The 24,722-nt window shown below is 37.0% G+C and overlaps 1 protein-coding gene across 1 annotated transcript; it reads right to left on the bottom strand.

Moving 5' to 3' along the window:
- Nucleotides 1-2,880: 2,880 nt before the first annotated feature.
- On the bottom strand, nucleotides 2,881-23,282 carry LOC121420084. Its single transcript, XM_041614616.1, has 13 exons — nucleotides 23,031-23,282; nucleotides 18,321-18,596; nucleotides 16,856-17,513; nucleotides 15,450-15,470; nucleotides 15,044-15,100; nucleotides 13,937-14,049; nucleotides 12,522-12,589; nucleotides 11,937-12,154; nucleotides 10,683-10,817; nucleotides 10,259-10,495; nucleotides 8,630-8,896; nucleotides 4,810-4,933; nucleotides 2,881-3,045 (listed from the first exon to the last, which is right to left on the bottom strand). The coding sequence occupies exons 1-13, from the start codon at nucleotides 23,046-23,048 to the stop codon at nucleotides 3,036-3,038; spliced, it is 2,202 nt and encodes a 733-aa protein (XP_041470550.1). The 5' UTR covers nucleotides 23,049-23,282; the 3' UTR covers nucleotides 2,881-3,035.
- Nucleotides 23,283-24,722: the final 1,440 nt, after the last annotated feature.

Below are 24,722 nucleotides of genomic sequence, written 5' to 3'. Positions count from 1 at the left end.
GTGTAAGTTTACGCTCATGGCTATATGGCATATTCGTTTAGAATTAAAGTTTCTTCTTTAAAAATCCTCTTTGTTAGCTTGTTTCTTTTGTCCTTTTAGTTATTTTTTCATGCTTTGAGAATTCTACACGTGCAATAAAGAGTCCGAGAATACAAAAATAATATATAACAGATATATATTTAATTGTCCACAATGATTGTAAAACATCCACTAGCCGATAAAATACATCCGTTAGTAGGGAATTCTTGTACTGCGACGCAGAACGCTTACATGTGCATAGAGAATCCATTGTCCATTTGTATCATGACAAAGAGCAACCATAAAGAATAAGTGAATCGAAACAGCAATTTCGTCCAGTGGTGTGCTTCATAAAGCTGTTCGTAAGTTAAGAGCGACTTTAAGAACGACCGGTGAACCTTTCTTACGCGCTAAGCCATCGCCAATGAACGTTTTGGTGTATACCACTTACCACAACAAGGGATCACCAGTCGTTCTTAAAGTCGCTCTAAATTTACGAACAGCTTTATGAAAGACCCACCTGGGGAGCGTTTCATCAACATTTTTTTCCGACAAGTTGTCAGATCTGACATCTTTCCTTGATTTTGATTGGCTGAGAGGCAGTGTTACTATGGTAACTGTCGGATAAAACAGGACTTGTCGGATAAAACGTCTGACAAGTCCTTTCATGAAACGCTCCCCTGGACTAAACAAAGGACATATTTGCATTTTTTCGTCAGCTTCGAAATTACTGTTCCTCTTCTCTAATTTTCGTCAAAGCCCTCCGAGTTCTTTGTTTTGATATGACTTGCAGATTCAATGAAATTAATTCATTTAGGAATTTGCCGATGTGGTTTACGGTACACCATGTGGAGTGTTATAGAAACAGTGGATAGAAGAAGAAGTGGATAGGCGAGAAAGTGGAGATTTGAGAGTAGAGTATTCTTTCTTGAAAATAGTCCTGAAAAGGACTGTAAACCAGAAGGAATGTTGAGTGAGAACAGCTTGAGTAGTAGAGCTGATGAGGAGATGCTCCTGAAGACGGACAGTCGACCTGTCCGAAACGTCGAGTCTCTCTACTACTCATCATCTCTACGCGCCGACTCAAGCCAGCATCTCCTCATCAGCTCTACTACTCAAGCTGTTCTCACTCAACATTCCTTCTAGTTTACAGTCCTTTTCAGGACTATTTTCAAGAAAGAATACTCTTCTCTCAAATCTCCACTTTCTCGCCTATCCACTTCTTCTTCTATCCACTGTTTCTATAACACTCCACATGGTGTACCGTAAACCACATCAGCAATTGTACATGCCACCATGCAAACCTTCAAACAACATCTGATTTTGGCATTTGTTCTGCGATGCGGATGCAACAAACTCGCTATTGCACGAATATACACTTAGCACATTATTATATAACGATTGCAGGCCTTCTGTCAACATCAATGCATATGGGACATAGTCCTTATAAACATGTGTATTCAGAAAGCAAATCGACGGACCCGTCCTACATGTTTGGATTCATATCGTTTTTTTTTTAATGAGACCGATTTCACACTGTGTATATAGTAGATTGGAAGTGGGACTAATTTAAACTTCTATTTCACTTGAATCTTTCGAAACTTTAAGTTAGGATTTCATTTACCTTATATTATACATCAATTTTTTTATTTGTATAATATGTTTTTTTACTAGTCTTTTGTGCGTATTCGCAGTAAAATACGATGAATACAATAATACAATTTCATAAAATATAAATATATGTGCCTATGGAAGATTTCATCCATTAAATATTAAATGACCATACTACGTGCAGGCCTATATTGCATTCCAAAATATGTTGGATAAAAATGCGATTCGGCAATCAGTAACATGAGATACATTTCGCGATTACGCAAGCTCGAAATCCCCTCGAATACATACAATGCAATGAAATTACAAACCCTATTACATTTAAGAATACATTTCTATGTTCATTAAAGGAGGTGAGAATAAACCTAAAACATAATAAGTTTACCATCTTATTATTCTGTTATTGATAACAAAACTGTATATTGTTGATATTCGATTATGTAGTTATTTCAAGATTCAGTTAAAAAAAAAGAGAAGTACATGTATATTCACAAATATAATTTGTATAGTTAGAAAGGACGATAAACCTGATAGAATTTATAAATTATCATTCCTGTTATCTGTAAATAATATTTGGTGCATGCTCGTATGAAATAAAACATGTCGGAATGGGGTATGTATTGAGACAGCTCACTGTAAAAACTGCGGTGTTAAAACTGACACCAATTGGTGTTAATAGAGGACCACACCCTTAGGTGTTAAAATTACACCCTAGAGATTAAACATAACACCAAAGAGTGTAAATGTAACAACCATACGTGTTGTTATAACACCTATGGGTGTAAAACTAGCACCACCAATTTAACACCGGTGTAAAATAACTGGTGTGGTCCTCTATGTACATCGGTTAACACCACAGTTTTTGCTGTGCACCCCTCCACTTCTAAGCGAAAGCAAGAAAACGAGTATGAGAGATAGGGAAAAAAAGGAAAAACGGATATGAGGAGTAAACATGGTAAAAGGGAAACCAAGGAAGAATAAATAAGGGTGTAATTAGAATATTTCTGGATAGTTGTAATCTATATAGCCTGTTATTTAATTGAAAAATTGATGACGTCACCCTCCAGTCGTGTTGGCCTAGCTCAACATTATCCTGTCACCTTCATTCCTAACTGTAAAAACTCACTGTTTTATAACTTTTCAAACAACTGCACTTTCTAAACAAGTTATTTTGAAAAGTTTAGAAATAGAAATAAATAAACAAGTTGTTGTTAGAGTGACAGGCTTAACAACGTGCTATTTTTTTTACTGTGTGCACTCTTTTTTGGAATAAATATATGTAGCCCATTTCTCTGTTCCTGATGAATTCTATGCCCCCAGCGATATGTCAGGCGATCCTCAGACAATGGGTAGAATGGATAAGGTCTCCGTGATAGATGTATGTATGAATATGGTGCACGTCCCTGTCAATCCGCACTGTAAAAAAACATAGCCAAATATCTTGAGCTGAAACATCAAAACTCATAGGCCCGTATTCTGAAGGCAGGTTTATTTTAAACTCAGGTTTAAAGTTGTGGTTTAAGTATTGAAAGCCAAAAGTATCATTTTTTATTAAGTTGAACGTTTCTTATGTGCTCTTTTCTGATTCATCGACGGTCAAGACGATAATCTATTTATACTTCCTAGACAATTATGAATTATTTGAGAGCCAAATGAGCTGAAATATGATATCTCTACCGTTATTGATTGATGTAACAATTGGCTATCCATACTTAAACCATAACTTTAAACCTGAGTTTAAGTTAGACCTGCTATCAGAATACGGGCTACTGATGATATTACGTTTGGTATATCTAAATGAATAAAGTACAATTCATTGAGAAAAACGTTGAAAATTTCGTGAAAATGTGATAATGAATATAAACGAAGCTGCAATGAATAGTTAATCAAAATTTTGGGGAAAGAGTTAGATGCACACCGTCATGAATATGCAATAGGTGGGTTGATGATAACATACCCCACTTTTTTTTCTTTTCTAAATACATGAAATAATAAATATTTGATAAATATTCTCCAAACAAGTGCATGTACATCTATATGTCTCTCTTGCGACTAAATACAATGTGCACAGCAATTATTATCTTACACATTAAATCAGTCCATCTACATGTACAGTATATATATATTTTTTTTCACTCCTCGAGGACAAAATTTTACGAAAAAATCAACTCGAATCAAGTAATTTCATATAATGAAATACAAAAGATTAGGTGACATCATCAGCTTGCGCAATGCGTTATCATGAAAACATGCCAAGAACTGTGTTACCGAAATAATTAAAAATAATAACAATAGACCTTTAAGGTCAAAACTTTTTTTGCTACTTTTGCTACTTGAAGTGTTTGTCTGATTTCACTTCTTTTCTGTTCAAGTAATATTATTTTCAGCCCGGAGTAGGCCTCTACCCCTTTAATTTCAAGTCATTTCATTACATCGGTTGATTCGGTTCCATCATCCATATGGTCTATTTCATACTGATTTTCTATCAAAATGTCAATTTTGAATTGATTTCTGATTCATATTACTTTGCATTATGTTTGAAACGATATGAAATGCAGAATTGGATTGAATAGAATTGAACTGAAATGTGAATGGATAGATGGGTGGTTAAAGCTTGTGTATAGTTTTGGTAAATCCACCAAAATGCACCTATCACTATTCCAATTCATTGCTAGCTAGTATGAATGGATATGCCCTATAACAGTTATGATGTGGGGGATATGAAATGAAAATGTGTTTTACAGGATAAATTTTGCGATTTTACATGGAAATTTAACTTGATCGGGTCACCCGATCAAATTAAAATATCTGTGTGTTTTTGTCTTTCAATTAAATCCTATTCCAAATCATGGAATGGGCTGAAACTTTCAAGATATGTTCTTTGTCTGTAACTTTTGGATATCTAATCACTAAATTTATAAGATAAGAGTGCTTGAATGCCCATTTTTAAATTTAAAACAAGCATTGCCGAGAGAGGGCGCTATATATCCAAGATTTGAATATTTGAAATTTTCTCAGAGAAGTGCAGTTGGAAAAATATCTAACGGTCTCTACGCTTCAGTAAGACTGTCATATTAGATGATATTCGATTATCAGTCACATTATTGACCCTTTACCAAAGCTATACACAGGCTTTAAGTGCAAAGGTTAGGAAGTTGTTGAAGGGGTATTTCAACTTACACTCTCTCGCAGAGAGTCCTGGGCTGATTCCACGTACAAGACCAATCATGAAGTCTTTGACCAAACACCAATGCTACACAATTCTCCGAATTGTAAGAGTTTGGTTGACCTGGGTGCCATAGATCTAGACAACATCAAATAGAGACCAAAATAATAATAATAATAAATAATAGCCAATTTTTATGTAGCGCTTTTCCCAGAATGGCTCAAAGCGCTTTACAGTAATATTACCCCGATCATTGGATTCATTTCAATCCCGCATGCAAAGTGCACAATATCCACTCCCTGGGGAGCATTCCTTGTATTCATCGCAGCCTCATTATGGCGCTGCCAAACTCAAACATACAATATCTTTCGCATCCTACTGGGTACCTATTCAGCACCTGGGTCGGGAGTGACGAAGTGTGGCGTTACGCCTTGCCAAAGGACACTCGACCGCCGGCGCACAGTGGGCCAGGAGAGAGCAAAAGTGCGCCAAAACTGGTTTTTGGTCATGAAACAAATTTTGTTTTTTTCATGTTCTAAGCAAAGATAAGAACCTGTAGGATGTCTCCATACAATATTTCTCCATGAAATTGATTATTAGTTGCCCATTTTATTCAATATTACCGGAAAAATGACCCTTTACGGCTACCGCATGTGAAAATGACACGTTTTAGATATTTCACTGTTTCAACAAAACGGATAGCTTAATTTATTTCTAATTCACGGTACTTTTTGATGAATGATTGTTTTAAGTGATCAAAAATTTTCAAGATAAAATGATAATCCCTTCAGAGGTAATTTTGGACGAAACCATTTGACAATGGGGGGTTTTAGCAATTTTTTTTTCATGAGCATTTCTTTTACAAATTGCTGCCGATTGCTGCGCTATAAATACCATGACGGTCTTTGTTATAGTGTATGCTTTACAATGATACCAAATTTAGCTGCAGATACGTGCATTTTCTGGAGATATAACCAATTTTCCAACCACATGTTCGCCGTATTTATCACAAAGAGTCGTTCCAAGTTAGTGTCACATTATGCGCGTGCCGAACGATGCGGGTGACATTAAACAAACTCCACGCTCCCTTCGGGACCGTATAAGACCGTATCTCTGTGAAACTCACCGTCGCGTGGTGGGAGAGAGAGAGAGGGGGGGGGGTGTCTGGCTCAGGTGTCTGGTTCTTTAGACTGGTATCTTCCTAAAATATTTTCGTTAAACATACGTTAAGACAAGCTGTCATTTCCACTTCCACTAACTATATAGTAATACATGTAAAACAACTTCATTTTGATGTCAAACTGTTCCATCCCGTGTTGCATATATTCTGAGAAGATTAATTCTTAAGGTAAGATTCCCGGGTAAGATTATTAATTTGTTTTGTTGTTCATAAACCAAGTCCTACTGTATATCGCTATCATAAAGCAAGTCCTACTGTATATCGCTATAACACACATGACTAGGGATGTGATTGGTTTCACTCAGTTTTCTGCCAAAAAATGAAAATGACAGATACGTGGGATCTATACATGTATAAAGTTGCATTATCATTATTAGTATTTATCCCCCCCCAAAAAAAAATGAAGGGTTGTAACTTCACATACACGTATGAATTCGTTTATCTCTTGGCTCATTCTAAATTTGCTATAAATCATTGTTAAAATCAATCAAGAAGGAAGTGCATATTATCATTTCAAGGATTGATTGGTCTATGACTCTTATTGACTTTATATGTATTCCACAGACTAATGGTAACAAGTGACATTGTGATTAGTAGCAAATTTTTAAGAGTACAACAAGCACAGCCTCTTCCTCCTGATGTTCAAAGTACATGTATGCTAAAAGATCCTCTCACCAAAGACATAATGGTTGTTGAGATAACAGAGAGAGACTCTGTTTCGGAATAACTTTGTATACGTTGTTCTTGGTGAAATATATAGGTAGGCCTTGTACCGATTAATTTGCAGAGGACCCGGCCTCTATTATTTATCATTGGGATAATTATTTTAAAGATTTCACTGTCCAATACTGGCATCAATCCATTTTAATTCATGTAGGTGTGGTTAATCATTGTACCCATTGAATAAAAATACCCCTTTGCATTTTTTTTACAATTTCACTTTGAATTTTACAATTCCGGATTCATGGTAGGGCGCCCTCTTTAACCCTAAATAGACTGGGCTATTTCGACGCCGAAGAAGACGGGGGGGGGAGCTGATTCAGCCCCCCCTTATGATCTCGGCCGTCGATCGCGCGATCGCGACGAAAATTGGCACACGCATTACCCTTGGCATTACCTACAAAACTATAACATCAAATTCTTCAAAAAATCTCATGTCTCATTAATGATGCTAATTTATGCGTAAAACCATAAGTTTGCTCTAATTAATAAAACAATGCCCCTGAATTGCTTATTTTTGTTTCACATACTCTAGATAGGCATCTGATCAAATTTATTTTTAAAAAATTTCAACATCACATTTATTTTCTTATGTTTTCTATTGTTTTCTAAATTTCTTATGTATTTCTTTGTTTTTCGAATTTTTGTTTTTTTATTGTTTTTTCAATGTAAATTGTCAGGGGCTTAATTAATTGATTTCAAGCAGTAAAAGGAAAAATAATGATACATTTATGAATTATGGCTGAAAACACTATTTGCATTGGATTTGTACACAAATTCACGTTTTTGAGTAATTTGGGGTCTGCATGCACTTACAAAATGTTGCGTAATTTCGGAACCGAGTACCCGGGGGTCACAATTTTGGTCTCAAAAGTTGCCCGAGACTTGAAAGTAAAAAGTCAGTGAGCGACGCGGTCAAAAAATTTTGCGCGGCGGATTTATCGCGAAAAATGTCGAGGGGGGGCTGAATCAGCCCCTAGTCTTTTTAGGGTTAAGCGATACTCAAGTCACAAATGGAATTGTTTGTACCCCGAGCACAGACTTTTTTTTGTTTGTTTGCCTGTTTATGTGTTTGCTGTTTGCTAATATGCTTCCTTATTGCTGAAATTTCTCTAAAACTAGTTTCTGAAAATTTGAAAATTATTGTAGAATTAGAAACATGTAATTTCTTCTCAAATGTTAACAGCCAATCAGAAAACAGTATTTTAATGACGTCATCAATATTTGAAAATACTTTTATTGAATTCTACGGGTGAAATTACCCCTATCTACCAAATTTAATCGTATAAATATGTGAAAAAAGGGTTTTGTCGCACTTTGGGTTCATTCTGGCCCACTGTGCGGCGGTGGGATTCGAATACATGACCCTCTGTTTACGAGGCGAGAGTCAGAACCACTACACCACGGCGCTTCCATAATGAGGGTAGGATCCAGTGTGGAGAGATGAGAAATTGTGGGTGTTAAAATATATTTTAAAAAAATAAAAAGACAAGTGTTGAACATGGAATAACAATTGAGGAGGGGTGGCATTTGTAAAGAAAAATACATGCCTCCCAAAAGAGATATTCTCTCTCAATTAATGGTGATTTGTGTCAGGAAAAATTTGATGAGCAAAAATGTCTTCACTTGCGAATGCACGGCATATTCCCCTAACAAGATATTTTTATGGCTCCAAAGGAGGGAGGCGAGGGGAGTTGGGGGGGGGGGGGAATCAAGGAGATATCGCAGATAGTCCCAAGACTAATTGGTTAAATTCATCTATTAATAGACAATAGTACAGCCTACTGAATCAATCCAAAGCTATATCCAATTCAATTCAAATAAACACTAATTACTTTCTTCCATTTTTCAAAATTTTTGTTTGCTTGCTATAAATAATACAAAATTATTTTTCATAAAAAATATGAATATAATATTAAGCATTTTACACTCACTGCTCTGTGATCCAATTCGACTCCCATCCAGGCATTCAAAACGTCTTTGCGTATCTTTGTCGTCACATCCAACCCAGATATACCCGATACCGATATCGCCCAGGAACTCCAGGGCGAAATCCATTTCGGACCTCGAGTTCGGTACGAAGGGAAAGGAATCGAGTTCAGAGCATAGTTGCACAGCCTGTGGGTAATCGACCGGGTCCGCCCAGGCGAGGCGATAGCATCCGTCTGTTCTCCGCAACCACCCAGCCGGACACGTCCGATCTAGAAACAGGACCAAATATGTAATTCATTCATATTTTTTTCACCTATTTTATCATAGGAACAGCCGACTGAATATATATTTACTAATTAACTAACAACGAAAAAAGACAAGATAGTTTGATATTTAAAGGTCAAGTTCACCCCCACAAAAATGCTGACTTGAATAAACAGAGAAAAATTAAACTAGCATAGTGATGAAAATTTCATCAAAATCGGATATAAAATTAGAAAGTTAGGACATTTTAAGGTTTCGCTTATTTTTCACAAAACAGTGATATGCACAACTAGGTGAGTCAGTCGATGATATCAATCACTCACTATTTCTTTTATTTTTTATTGTTAGAATTATACAATATTTCATTTTTCTTTATAGATTTGAAAACAAGGACCAACTTGACTGAACCATAGTATTAAGCAATGCATACCAGCCAGGATGTGCATATAACTGTTTTGTGAAATTAAGCGGAACTTTAAAATGTCTTAATTTTCTTATTTTACATCCGATTTTGATAAAAATTTTCAGTGTTATTCTTGTTAGATTTTTTTTTTATTCAAACCAACTTTGTGTTGGGGTGGACTTGTTCTTTAATAATGGTCAAAACCATCGTCGTCGTTTATCAATAGACATGTGTTCCCGGTTTTTCACTAATCTTCTATTCATTCGTCCAATGAGACGAAATAGAGCCATCCTTTTTAGGGCAGGGGTGATGATTTTAAGTAGTAAATGGAGAAGAGGGAAGGAAAGGAGAGAGGGGATTAAAGTATTTAAGTTGAGTTTATTGAACGTACAATACCCGATAATATTCAATTGAAGAAAAAGAATAAGGTCGTCTGAACTCCCACCGACGTACTGTGTTAAAAAAATGCAATAGACCTACCCCTATAGAAATCATGCCTTCTATCGAAGTAAGCTGGCGCTCATATAGGCGAGCATCAATGACACCACAATAATGTATAATCATTACATGACATTGTCATTAAATTGGGACCAATTTTATAGCTTTTTTAGTTTAAATAGAGACTTTTCGCAACAGGAAGGGGCTCAAGAACACAGCAAATGCATTACAAATACCCGTCAGAGAACAATAAACAGCTGGGAGGTCTTTGTCGAAAATTGGTGAACCAGAACAGCAGTTTCATCCTAAGTTTCTGACCTGACGAAAAAATTAAAATATTTTGCTCGTCCAAACTCCGGAGTCACGGAGGAAACTTTTGCTCTGATTCATTAACTCTCGGCAAAAATTTTCTATGTTCTTGAAGCCGTCCCCGTTGAAATTGCGAGCACTCCCGAATGACAGATGAGAAACGAAGATGGTCGGGCCGGGCCCAGCTTTTCTTTCTGAGGACGACTACCTATCCTACCTTTAACGGTCACATTGAACGAACATTGGTCTGAGTTTCCTGAGGGATCCGTTGCCGTGGCAACTACAGTATATTCCCCGGCATCCCACAATCCTTCGGTCATATCGGTCGTCACAGTCACGTGACCAGAATCGTCATCGGCTTCGATGGGAGGCCATGTTACATTTGCAGAAAACTCGCCCGTCCCTAGATACACAATTTTGTCTTCTGGGCATACAATGGTTGGTGGAGTTGTGTCTGAGAAAAAAAAATAAGAATACCATGAATCATGTTTGATTTTTATGAGGAACCATCATCTTTAACTTTAAGCCTAACTCAACTAATATGTCAAATTAAAGGCATGGTATAATTAGACTACTTTCATATCTTATAAAGATAGAGTATACTTCCATATCTTATGAAGATATAAAATATCATAATTCACCTGGTGTTTGTGTTGTTACTGGAATTGGTGTTGTTGCAGGTGTTAGTGTTGTCGTTGGTGTTGTCTGTCTCAATGTTGTACCGGTGGACGATGCTGTTGTCGGTGCCTCTGTTATGACACGGACATCCACGCCAACTGAAATTATGAAAGATAAATATATCACGGACGGTTAAAACAAATTAAGTCTGATCGCAAACTGAGGAAGCAGAAACATGGCCAAATGCAAAAGTTTTTCCTAGGTGCAGGACGCGAAAAAAAAATTGAAGAAATTTAAAAGTGAGTGAGCGAAGCGACCGAGCATGTAAGTGGGACGATTTTGCATTTTCCAAAAATAAATGAATTTGTTGTTGAAAATTTACAGTAAAAATGTAAGTTTTCCAAATTTTAGGGGGGGGGGGTAACTTACCAATGCACTCCACACCTATTGCTCAGGGGGTGGATGATCTATTGTTTAATCCCCCGAACAAAAGGTGTGACGCAATGATTTATGCCATTGTAGTTGATATAGACTTACCGGTTAATTTACGATGATTAAGAAATCATAATAACAGAGGGGGATCTCCGATGATACGAATCGAGAGCCAGAATTTGTTATGAATATTGACATCTTCCCACGAAGCCGAGGATTTTGTTTGTTTACATCAAAATTATTTTCTACCTAGCCTAATCTTATAAACCTTGCATGAGTATACATATTTAACTTATATGTGTTTAAAATGACTACAAATGTTGCATCTAGACCTGTCAGTTTACATTGAAGATCAGGCAAAGTGGATTTTTTTTGATGTAGTAAAACACAATGTGCTGCACTCAACCCAGGTGAGGTAAATGGGTACCTGGCAGGAATTTATTCCTTGAAACGCAGCGCGCGTAACAGCTGCACTGCTAAAGTCAGGGTAATTATGCTGCATATACTGTAGAGCGCTTAGAGACTTCTGACAAAGTAAGTGTTAAGCGCTATATAAGCAAGTATAATTATTATAGGAAACACTCCGGCTGCCTTGTGGACCCTCCAAAATTAGAAAGCAATAGAATCAACCACACTATTCGTACAAGAGCAAGGAGGAGTAGTGGTCCACCTGCAACTCCCCCCCCCCCCGCCTAAAAAAAAAATCAGGAGAGACCTGCGGTCTTCGCCTTTTGCCTCCATGGCACAGGTGAGGCCAAACAAAATTATAATAAATGATGTTATTATTATAACAACAACAGAAATATTAATAAAGACAATAATGATAATTATCTAAAAATGAATACCATCGTTGACAACAAACGATGTCGAATCGACACCGAGTTCGTCTAGATTTCCTTCATCAGCGGCCTCCTCGATGACCTCCTGGACTGCGGCTTGAACGTCCTCCTCAATCTTCTTAAGTCGGTCATCGATGGAGCCTGCAGGCGTGGTCATGTCCCCCGGGGCTGTCATTGGCGGAGAGAGAAGCATGATCACGAAGTCAACGATGATGCTTCCAGGGCTGGAGAAGATATTATGCTTTAATTCAAAACCATATTCCTGATTCCTCGGAGTGACATTAGATACCAAACAGATTACGGGAAATCAATATTATTAATCATTCATTTTAAACCGTATTGTGGTTGGTCCTAATAACATGCGGTCAGATAGATTTCAATCTCAGATGCTAGGCCTATATATTGAACCTGAAAATATGTAGAGATAATTATTATTATCAAAATAATAATGTTATCAACCATTTTGCCCTTATAGTAATTGAACTTTTTTAAGGATTTTCATTAACGCACCCCTCAATGGCCCCTGGCTAAATTAAAGGTTGTTTGGGTATCTTTTTGTTTAAGAATTTTATGCTAAAATGCCAAACGAACCTAAATCCATTGACTTGTGTCCCATTGTAGACGTCACCGAGATCGCTTCCATAGAAAACATCGTCCATCTTTAAGGAAATAAGCGATAAAAAGAAAATTTTCAAAATGCCATGGATCTGGCCACGGAGGATTATCTATTGTTACTTGGGTGCTCTGACAATGATCAGCACCCCCAGTAACAACAGAATAACCCCCGTGGACAGGGCCCTGCAATTACATGTTGCGTAGAAAACATGAAAATCCTGTAATATCATCATTATTCTCCAATAAGAATCGGGCAACAAGGATACTGTGGTGAAGTGGTGAGTAAATCGTTTTAATGATAACAGAAACTCAGGATTCGAGACTACAAGGTTTGAATTATGGAGGTACAAACAAAAAAGGAACATTTAAATGATCTTAAGAGGAAGATCTTAAACGCTTGAGATTCGTTCCGATCCGAATATCAAAGAAATTCTAATAACATTTTATATGAGCATTCTAACCAGTAAGATATTAGAGACCAGAGTTCGGTATAGAGGTATGACTACTGATATCGAAATTCAGTCTAGTTCGAGCCTCCCTATAGGATTAAAGGGGAATCCAGCCTTGGCCATAAAATGTTATGTTTGGAAGGAGAAAAATAAATTAAACAGAATGGTGAAAGTTTGAAAGAAATCGGACAAGCAATGAGAAAGTTATAGCTGCTTTAATATTGAGATCACTAATACTATGTAGATTTCAAATTGGCAACTGCGTAAGTAAATTATGACAAGGGGCAAGGACAACTTTCCCATAGGCCATGTACTTTATTATCAGGGATTTGTGGTTTTCTCCTAAGTACCCATTCCCCTGGGGCAGTAATCTAAATATAACCCAGGTAGTATATTGTAGTATGTCCTCATGAAAGAAAAATATAATTTGAAATAAAACTTTTTGGAAAAATGACATTTTAGCCATAATATGTATTGGAGTACATGGAAGAGTAGTCCTTGCCTTACATCACTATGACATCCCATATGCGGCCAATTTGAAGTCTCCATGGGTATAGTGATTACCAATATTTACAACTTTTAAAAATTCATAACTTTCTTGTTGTTTGTCTAATATTGTTAAAACTTTCACCTATCAACTTGTCTGATTTTTATTTTCCTTATAAAAACAAGTTTTTATTTGGGTTGGATTCCCCTTTAAAATCATATTCAACTCCAAATTGTAATGGCATCATCATCGGCTGCGATCTGAAGCCGATTTGGACTTTACTAAGAACACAGGGCATGCCGCAAAGTAAAATTCTGATTTTTACTATTCCTAACATTATGCTATACATCAAATAAAACAATTTTACTTAGAGGACTTTCATATTTAATGCAAAATAAGATTTATCCCAAAGTCGGGTGGTATCGGATCGAATGCACTGGGCTTTAGGTCATTACCGTGTTGGTAAAATTGTCTGCCAGCGAGCGATATTGAGGCGATAGGTCGTTGTTGTACTGAGGGATGAAAGCACGATTAGACAGCCTAACCGTTGCATCAAGATTGACCCCAACTAGAAAAAAATAATGTAATTAAAGTTTAAGGATATTGGAGGATTATTGGTGGGTCTAAAGAGGCTGTTAAGTGAACACTCGGGGGGGGGGGGGTAAGGATTTTTTTTTTAATGGGGGGGGCAAAACCTGCCTCAGATTCAATATTGGGGATAGAGGAGTTTCGAGGAAAACAAGCCCGTCGAGGACGGAACTCCATTGCAAGGCTATTATACTCCATCGCCTGGCCCTTTATCCATGATTATAGAGATGGGTAATCTAGTAATACCATGAGTTGAGAGAACGAGATCAGTGGGTTTCTTTTCTTCAAATTTTCCGACAAGTAAAATGCATAAGAACAGCGTTCTCTTTTCCGAAAGGAGGCACTTTTTATGAAAGTTTGCTATAGCGTTGCTATCTGATTACCTTGTCTTATCATTATCATCGTCATTGCAATTATTCTCATCATCATCATAATCACCATATCGTCATCATTGCCATTATCGATATTATTAACATCAATATCACCATCGTCATCATATCACCTTCATCATTACTCCATCATCATCACCGTCGTCGTCAAGATTATTATCACCATTATCTTCATCATCATCATCATCACCACCACCACATATAGGCGGCGGAAGCGGGGGGGGACAGGACCCCCCCCCCCCTAAATTTGAGGTGGGGGCGGTCCCCTCCCCTAAATTTTTAGTTGATGACCTTTTTTATTTTGCTTGTCAATTTTTTTTACGTGTCCATCACAAAATTTCAGGTGGACCCCCTTAAATTTTGTGGCTTCCGCCGCCAATGCACCACCATCATCATCGTCAACAACAGCAACATCATCATCAAAACCACAACCAGCATCATCACCACCAATTAGTGTACAGCAAAACAAAAAACTTCTTAGTCCATGATGGGAATCCCATTGGCTGCTTTTTTTTTCTCCATTCCCTCAGAATTTGTAGTCAGTGACCACCCGGTTTCAGTAGTCAATGAGTTAATGACACTTACCAATGACTATTGATCCTCCTGTGTCTGTCGGGCCAGCATCAGTTGGTTGCATTGTTACTGGATATAAAACAAATAATCATCAAGATAGATTGGGGTGTTGCAAGAAAACTAAACTGAATAACATTGTTGTTAACTTTACACCATCGGTTTTTACAGTGACCGCACAAATGACTTTACACCAGTGTAAAATTCATGACGCCATTATTTCCACTTTTAACGCAAAAAGTACACCACATTACAAAGCATACGATCTGAATGATGAATCACTATTAATCATTGTGAGACATAATGCATTTCGATGGAATACTGGTATTGTCATGTGTTCCTTATAATCTGAACTGCCGCCATATTGATTGACATTGTTTAATGTAAAAACTGAAACAATATGATTCACGATACAACTCACCTGTAGGTAATGACTTTTGTCCTGAATAAATTTGAAAAAAAAGAAGGAAAGAATAAGAATTACTGAGCGCACAAAATTATTTTAAAAGAATTCATGAAAATTTCATAAAGAAATTCTGAATTCGCTAGTAAAAGTTATCATTATTTTTTTTATCACACAGAACAGTACAAAAGGCAATACAGTAATGCCATGGTCACATTTGTTCTACGGCGGCCGTACGGCGAGTCGAAAACAGCCGTTTTAACATTTTTTTCCAATTACATGTAGGTGGTTTGAATCAAGATTGATAAAACGGCTGTTTTCGACTCGCCGTACGGCCGCCGTAGAACAAATGTGACCATGGTATTATGCAAGCTGAAAATTATCATCCAGAGACTAAACACAAACAAAAGGAAAAGAGGAAAGAAAGCTACCGACAATACAAAGGTTAATAATCATATAGTAAGAATTAACCTATATAAAAAAATACAAAGAATACAATATGCAAAAAAAAATGTATTACACGGGGAAAAGGAAGAAAAAGAGGATTTATACGACAAAAAAGAAAGAAATAAAGAAGAATTAAATATCATGCAAAAGTCCCATAACGAATTAGAAAGCAAGGGGACCCGCCTTCCACACACCCTTACCAGGGGCGTCGATCCATTTTTCAGATGGGGGGGGGGCAAAATCATGAATCAACTTTCCAAAGGCGCGCTCGATCACACATAACAAACAAACTCACAAACACACACATATGCCTATATATGACTCATGAGATGGAGACACATATCTCATCAACAAATTAGTGCGAGCGCGAAGCACGAGCTGAAATTTCTTTATATTCTGACCTGAAAGCTTGACATTCTAAGCATTTTTGGTACCAACGATTTTGATATTTCGATCTGAAAAAATTAGTTTAATGGACGTTTTTACTAAGGAACAAGATATATATTGAACAAAAGATTATTGCAAATCGAAGTGGGAGTTCTTTTGAGGTTTAGAACTGAAAAATGGACATTCTATACACATATTTAATCATGAAAAGTATGAGTTTTTGCTGCAAAAATGATGCGAACGCGAAGCACGAGCTGAATTTTTTTTACATTCCAATCTGAAAAGCGGATATTTTGAGCACGATATTAGATAAAGAATGAGTTGTGTATCTCAATCTCGCTTGCTGATTTCTGTGTAACATTACAACCTTATTTTATTTTTTGCCCATGCGGAATTATTGGGGGGGGGGGCAAAACGATATGTTTGCCCCCCAATATTTTCATTGGTGGGGCGATCGCCCCCCCCCCTGCCCCCCCCGGATCGACGCCTCTGACCCTTACACACCATCAAACACTCTCTTCCACACACAGAAAGCTACGCGCCCAGGCACACACCCACACTCACATACATAGTATGCCGTTAATACATACCTGTCGAGAAGTAGATGACCATGAAAACGATGGCGATTAGAATGGCGAATAGACCCAAAGCGATAAGAATCACCACCGTCCGATTCGCTTTCGACCCCGCCTTCGACACCACGTAATCAAGCATCTCATCTCCCCTCGACCTCGCCCTCGATTTCCAGCTCATCCGGTCACCAGCTTGGGCAGCCGCTTTCTTCTTCTGCGCGGCGATGTCGTCGCTTTCGTCATAACCGGGAACTTTCCGAGAGCGGTAATCGCTACCGCCTTTGCGGGCATGCACATCCAGTTCGTCGTAGCGCGCATTCGTCATTTCCTGGGCGGGAACCACTGGCAAGGCGTCAAGCTGTTTCCTCTGATTTGGCGGCGGACACGGAGGAGTTGATGAGTGCTGGGAAGACCACTGGAGCTTCGAAGCCTCGCGAGCAGCTGCGGCGTCGAATTCCTTAACCTGCTTGGTCGAGAGAGCATCAGACTCTTGGCGGTTGGCGTGATATGAAACGCGGTTGTGAAGCGGCGGGTCGTTGTGATAAAATGTCTCTGGATCATCAGGATAATCTTCTGGTTGGAAATCATCTTCAATTTGAAACTCTGGATTTTCATGTTGTTCTTCGTGTTGAAATGATGGTCCCAATTCTACCTCTTCTTCCGTATATTGATTGTCCTGCAAACAGATGATTAAATAAATAAATATATGATTTTATTTCTTCATAGAACGGCTCATATTGTCTATACTTTTTAATGCAATTTTTCAAATTGACTTTTCTGATTTGATTTCATTGTATATTTTATAACTTTACATGATATCGTACAGCTTCGAACCCCACCCGCGAAATTAGGGCATGTCCATTGGCGGCGGAAGCCAAAAATTTTAGGAGGGGACAACCAAAAATTTGTTGACAAGCAAAAAAAAAGGTTCTCAACCCCAAAATTTTAGGGGGGACGTAGGTAAATAAATTGACAAGCAAAAAAAAAAAAAAAAAAAAAAAAAAAGGTCATCAACAACACCGGGTGACCCGGTGAAAAGAAAAATAATGAAATGCTGGTAATTTTACGTTTTTACACTGTTCTAGGAATATATATATATATGTGTGTGTGTGTGTGTGGTGTAAAGTTATACATGTACAACAGCTTTTGGCAACTCTTTTTTATTTAAATATTGTAAAGAGATGGATGAAGAGAACAATGGTATATATATATATATATATATTTGGGGGCTCATCCTGGTGAGGAGGGGGGGGGGGGGGGATGAGTGGCCTTTCTTCAGCGGCCCCTGCCAATTCACGGCCTTTTAACGACATTATTCCTGTTATACATCATGGGATCTTCGTGCAATTTACGATTTTTAACCCTTAGGTCAAGCCGGATATGCTATATTGTACCACTAAAACCCAAACAGATTTTTTTTTTCGTTTATTCATTTATTTTATCTCTTTTGTTTACAGTGTTCGAATTAATTGGGTCTACTCACTGCTGGTAGATCGGTATTGATATTACGTTTGATCACTGGCAAGCGTCTTTCTGGCCCATCTGCGAACTCTCCTCCAAGATCATGCTCCTCGTATTTCCGCACCAGTCCCTTGACATCGACTTCAATTTCCTCGTCGAGAACGCGTCTCACTCCTTGCTTCAGACCCTGATGGTCGTCATCGGGGTTGGTCAAAGAAGGGTCCTCGTGGACCATCCGAGGGCCGAGGTCAGATGGTCCGCCTCCTTTATTCGGGAAGGTCCAATCCTGGTAGTCATTCTGTCACAATGATAATGAGAAAAGTTAGATTTGATGAAGTTACAAGGGGTTTTGAATCGATAGAATAAAATATATCATATATTGTCTTCTCACCCTGTTACACCCACAAATGTAATAATCGCCCACAAATGTAATAACACTTTGCCCACAAATGTAATAACACTTTACCCACAAATGTAATAACGCCCACAAATGTAATAACACTTTACCCACAAATGTAATAATTTTTGATCGCCAACAAATGTAATAACACTTTACCCACAAATGTAATAACGCCCACAAATGTAATAACACTTTACCCACAAATGTAATAATTTTTGATCGCCCACAAATGTAATAATGACTTTACCTACAAATGTAATAAATTTGAAGTGATTTTTGGCGAATTCGTTCTAAACTAATATCCTATAGTAATGCGTTCATATAGCACAAAAGTTCAAGTCTTTTTCCAGACCCGGTTTTTCAAAATTATAATATACGTCCAAAGTCTTTTTACCAGACCCGGTTGTTTAAAAATTATAATATACGTCCAAAGTCTTTTTTCTAGACCCGGTTAATTCAAAAATTAATGCAAGTCCAAAGTCTTTTTTTTCAGACCCGGTCGTTTCAAAAGTTATAATATACGTCGGTGAGGGGTAAAGACAACACTCTAAGCCCAAGCATTTCAAGTGGGTTTAATTTTGAAGATTGGTCTCAGCTGTCATTTTTTTCAATATTTCTTTATCTTTAAAATAACCGGGTCCAGACGAAAGACTAAGCATAATACTCGTGTTATTCCACAATAATAAGAATATGAGTCTTTTGTTTTTAGGATTGTTTAAATCATTTTTAAATCAACGGGTCTGGAATAAAGACAACGCTCTAAACATGTGCTTTCCTACATGCATGGTCTTAATTTGGAGGATTGTTGGTTCTTAGATTCGTTGTTGGGGGTTGAGTTTTATTGATTTTTTATTCCTGAAATAATTGTGTCTGGAGGAAAGTCGATCTTCGACAGTCGGTCTTCATGTTGTTCCACAGTAATTAGATTATTGGGTATTCGTTTTAGAATATTTGTAAAAACTATTTTGTTTTTCAAATAGTAACCAAGTCTGGAGAAAGGATGTCTGCTTTACCCACGCGTTATTACAATGTTTTGTAGGGTAGTAGTATTATTTAAAAAGACATATTTTTACTAGGTGAAACCTTGGAAATTTGGTCTTAGATTCGAAGTTTTTCAGTTACTTTTTTTAATAGCCGGGTCTGGAGGAAAGAGTACGTTTTAAAACTCGTGTTATTCCACGAGAATAAGAATATAAGGTCGTATGTTAGAAGATTTTTTCGTAACTGTTTTAGGTCTGGAATAAAGACAACACTCTAAACCTCTTTTAAAACAGGTTCTTAGGTTGAAGGTTTGTTTGGTCTTAGACTTTGATTTTTTTTAATTCTTACTATTAGCGTTTTTTTTTTGAAGAAAAAATGGTCGGGCTGAAAGACTACGCTATATCCAGCATTAATAAGATTATGGGGTCTTTATACTATTTTTAAACTGTTATTCATAATGTTTAAATAACAGGTAACCGGGTCTGGAGAAAAGACTACGCTTGATTCTCAATTTACTCTTAGTGCATATATTCACAATATACACCGTATAAGTTGAAACAACAACAAAGACATTAATTCCACCAGTTTTAATTAACTGGGTCTGGAGAAAAGACTAAGCTCGATTCCCATTTTTTTCCACAGGAATATCAATATCGTATCTTAGCTTGGACTTATATTATACATTTTGAAATAACTGGGTCAGGAAAAAGACTTTGGACTTATCAAAATTCTTGAAACAACCGGGTCTGGAAAAAAGACTTTGGACTTATATCACAATTTTTTTAAACGACCGGGTCTGGAAAAAAGACTTTGGATTTATATTATAATTTTTGAAACAACCGGGTCTGGAAGAAAGACTTTGGACTTGTACTTTGATGTTTTATTAACCCTGTCTGAAAAAAGACTGCACTTTTGTGCTATATGAACGCATTACTATAGGATTTTAGTTTAGAACGGATTCGCCAAAAATCCCTTCAAATTTATTACATTTGTGGGTAAAGTCATTATTACATTTGTGGGCGATTAAAAATTATTACATTTGTGGGTAGTGTTATTACATTTGTGGGCGTTATTACATTTGTGGGTAAAGTGTTATTACATTTGTGGGCGTTATTACATTTGTGGGTGCAGCACCCCCCCCCAAAAAAAAAAGAAAAGATAAAGAGAATAGATTTGCTATAATTGCACAACATCCCGAAAACATTATCAAACTCAAATAGGCCTATAAGACAAATATCTACATGTACCTACAAATTAATAGTCATATCAATAATGAAGTTACGAAGACATGAACATTGTATATAATTATTACATAAGCATTAAGCAAACCTAATACCCCACCTAAGAGACGGAATCAAAGAACTGAAGACAAGAGGAGAAGAGAAAGATTAAGGGGGAAAAAGAAGTATATAAAGAAATACGAAACAAGCGGGGCACAAACCGACTCAAGACTGGCACCCTCCTCCTCTTCCAAGGTGATTTAAATATATAAATACAGAAGAAGGGGAAAGTTACAGAGAGGACATTGAAAGAGGTAAAGGGAAAAGGAGAGAGAGAAAAAAGCAGTTACACACCACACCCACACACAAGAGCACCCCCTACGCACACCTATACTCACAAACACACACACACTTTGAAGGTGTTACTCCTGCATGGCTCTGAAATTGTACATGTATTTTATAATGGTCAGGTAGAAATAAACAGAGGAAACAATTTAGTTATATTTATTTATCAGCCATATTGGGTTTCCAGACACACTTAAAGCATGTTATGGTTGGAATGAGCTGTTGATGTCACGTCTGATTTTTTTGTTGTGGGGGGGTAGAGGTCATTTCTTCCGTGTGCCTTAAAATATATCCATCGTAAAAAAAAATGACATGGATGCTATTTCACATTCATTGAAGGGGTACGGAGAGAGTTGTGGCCCAGTGTATTAGTCTTCTGACTTTGAAACAGAGGATCGTGGGTTCGAATCCCAGCCATGGCGCAATTTCCTTCAGCAAGAAATTTATCCACAATGTGCTGCACTCAACCCAGGTGAGGGGAATGGGTACCCGGCAGGATTAATTCCTTGACAGCATGAGCGCTGAAAGGCAGTTTGAGCTAAAGCCGGGGTAATAATAATAATAACGTCGTGTCGTGGAATAGAATATTTTTAGCTGGATGGCGTTATATAAATGCCTATTATTATTGTTATCATTATTATCATTACCATTATTATTATCATCATTATTATCATCATCATCATTATTGTCATTTCTCCAAGCTGAAAATAATATTATTTTCACAGATAATAAAAAAATCAGGCAAACAGAACACTGAAAATTGTTATCAAAATCGGACAATGGATAACGAAGTTATGACATTTTAGGGAATTTGCATTATTTCGTCGAAACAGATATGCATGTCTTTGTGAATATTCTTCGTGAATATTCAATGAGCAAACTGATGATGTCATATCCCCACTTGTTCTTTTCTATCTTAGTACATGGAAGTATGTGTACTACATTTTGTTCTCCAAGAACTAAACAAAAATGGATAGATAACTGATTGATGCACAGATATTCATTGCTGCAACTTATTTCATAGCAAGGGAGACATATGGTGTAGTAGGTTTAACGGTACACCATGTATCTTTCTTGGGCAAGTGTTGGTCCTGAAAAGGACCACCCAAACTCGACGTTTGGACAAGTGTATCCTTGTGGTCTTCAGGGATATATATCATACACACATATATAAAAACAAAACAATTTTGATTTCATGGAATAACATAGAAAAAAAGAAAAGTGGGGATATATGGCACCATCAGTCCACCTCATGAATATTCATGATTACGTGCACAAAATATAGTTTAACTTTCACATTCAATAGCATCGTTGTTTGTAATCAAATTTTGCTGAAATCCTCAGCAATTTTACTTTGTTTATTTTCAGCCTGGAGTACCCCTTTAAGCAGTAAATTAGTCAATACACTTTGTACTGAAATAAAGAAAAGTGACATAATTTGACTCACATACACATCTCCATGTCTGTTCTTGCTTCATCGAAGCAATCATTTGAAAATGAAATTTTGATCATTAATATATTTCCCGTCGTTCTTGTTTTTTGTTTTGCTTATATTATATGCAGTCTGAATTTCCTTTTCAACCCTCCCCCATTTCGCTGCCTAGCTCTCAGCCCCCCCCCCCCCTTACTCCCTCTCTTAATTTCTGACTCATAAACATCATAAAGCGAGTTACTGCAGCTGCAGCTGCATTCTCCACACACACGAATGAATTTGACTTTTGAAATTAAATTCTCTTCCGAAAATAATAAAAATACACAATAAAAGAATAGATCGCGATTACTTTACCTTCCTAGCTTTTGGCATCCCTTGAAGTCCTTCTCTGATCCTTCAATTTCCCAATAAAAGACTCAAGCCTGGTTTAGCATAAAACAATCTATACACATATAAAGGTGTTCCTATGACACTCCGATTGAATTCCGTAAAACTATATCCTGAAAATCAGAGGTGTATACGACAATAAAATATACATATCGACATCATAAAGTTGTGTCTTGGGTTCCCCAAGATTTGGCCTTTCTGAAATTATTTCCTGGTACGATACAATAAGGAGTATTAGTAAACCTTTTCAGACAGGTAAATGTAAACCTTGTTACGTAATCGTCCTCATTCATTCGTGCATTGAAGCGCAACCATTCACACGATTTCTCACTGTTTCTCAGATATAAAAAAAGGAGACAAAAAGTACAGCATGAAAGAAATAAGAAATTTAAAGGGCAATTCACTGACGTCACAATGTCAATTATAGAAACTCGGCAGTATGTCATTGAGCAGTTTATAATTACGATCTAGAGACAAATGGATTATACGTTATACAAATAAAACAAAACCCATCAGTTATGAACCCGTTTAACGTAATAATGGTTGGGCGGGCCTAATCACAACTGGCAGGCCATAGATATTCATTCGAGCCAACCCATTGCTCAATTTTTAAATTTGATATTGCTGATTGACAAAAAAGAATGAATATGACTGACAATCTAACACTGATTCTAGGGAGGGTACCTACTGAACTTACTTTTTCCAAATTGGAAAGATATATCATCAATATTTAACTGTATTTTACTGGCGGAAGAATAAGGGTTATTTTACTCTCTCAAGTGAGGAGTTTGGTCCCGTCAGGTGTATTCTTCATAAATGCTGATTTATTTTTAAAATGAGCCTGTCGAGGTACCCTTTTCTGGTCAGATATGGAATGTCAGACATTTATCCTATCCTCTGGTAGTAAACATTCAACCCTCGAATTTCCTCCTTATTTTTCATGAATTCGTTTTAAGTGCCACTTTATAACACACGAGTCTATGGGAAATGAATTAGGCATGTGAGCCCTAATGTTTTCGAAGTAAAGGTTCATGGGCGATAAAGATTCAAAAGGGCGGTAAATTCAATCGGATTTTCGGTGCGCCGCACGGGCAGATCTAAAGATTTTAATAACAGTTTACAACTGGCGGGACCAAGGGGGCATCTGCCCCTCCTCCAGTTAAAAGCGTTGCACCCCCCTCCGAAAATAAAGAGAAATTAAAAAACTGATTTGATTTTACTGTAAGCATTTTTTTTAATTGTCGGTCCTTGCCTTGAACATTTATTTTTTCCCTACACACCACCACCACTTTAGGAATCCTGGCGCCGACACTTTTCTTCTTTTTTTTTTCATTTTGTAATATGATAATATTACATATCCATTTCTTGATGTACTTAAAAAGCGTATGAAACAGTATTGGATATGCAGTATGTGATCATAGTAAAGACAAACTGTTCATGTGTGTGTTTTAACACAAATCATTTTTTTTTACTTCTGCACCCATTCTTTGAATGACTTTGTTGTTGTATATTAAATTTCATTATTCTATTTCACAGTTTTCTCGTTCCAATAAGGCAATATCGGTTACTTTCAGTAATTGATTTTCCTTAGTATTCATATTTGTTGTGTGATTGAGTGCAAGAAATATTTATCACAGGGGCTTCGGAGCGGTTTTGAAA

This window comes from Lytechinus variegatus, chromosome 8, assembly GCF_018143015.1.
Source record: "Lytechinus variegatus isolate NC3 chromosome 8, Lvar_3.0, whole genome shotgun sequence".
NCBI lineage: Eukaryota > Metazoa > Echinodermata > Echinoidea > Temnopleuroida > Toxopneustidae > Lytechinus > Lytechinus variegatus.
Note: the sequence above shows the minus strand (reverse complement) of the source record. Positions and strands in the feature narration are given on the sequence as shown.

Coding starts and splice junctions, on each gene's coding strand:
- LOC121420084 (XM_041614616.1), bottom strand. Junction 15,101..15,449: donor ACAAAAGTCATTACCTACAG/GTGAGTTGTATC, acceptor TTTTATATCCAG/TAACAATGCAACCAACTGAT. Junction 10,496..10,682: donor AGTAACAACACAAACACCAG/GTGAATTATGAT, acceptor TTTTTTTCTCAG/ACACAACTCCACCAACCATT.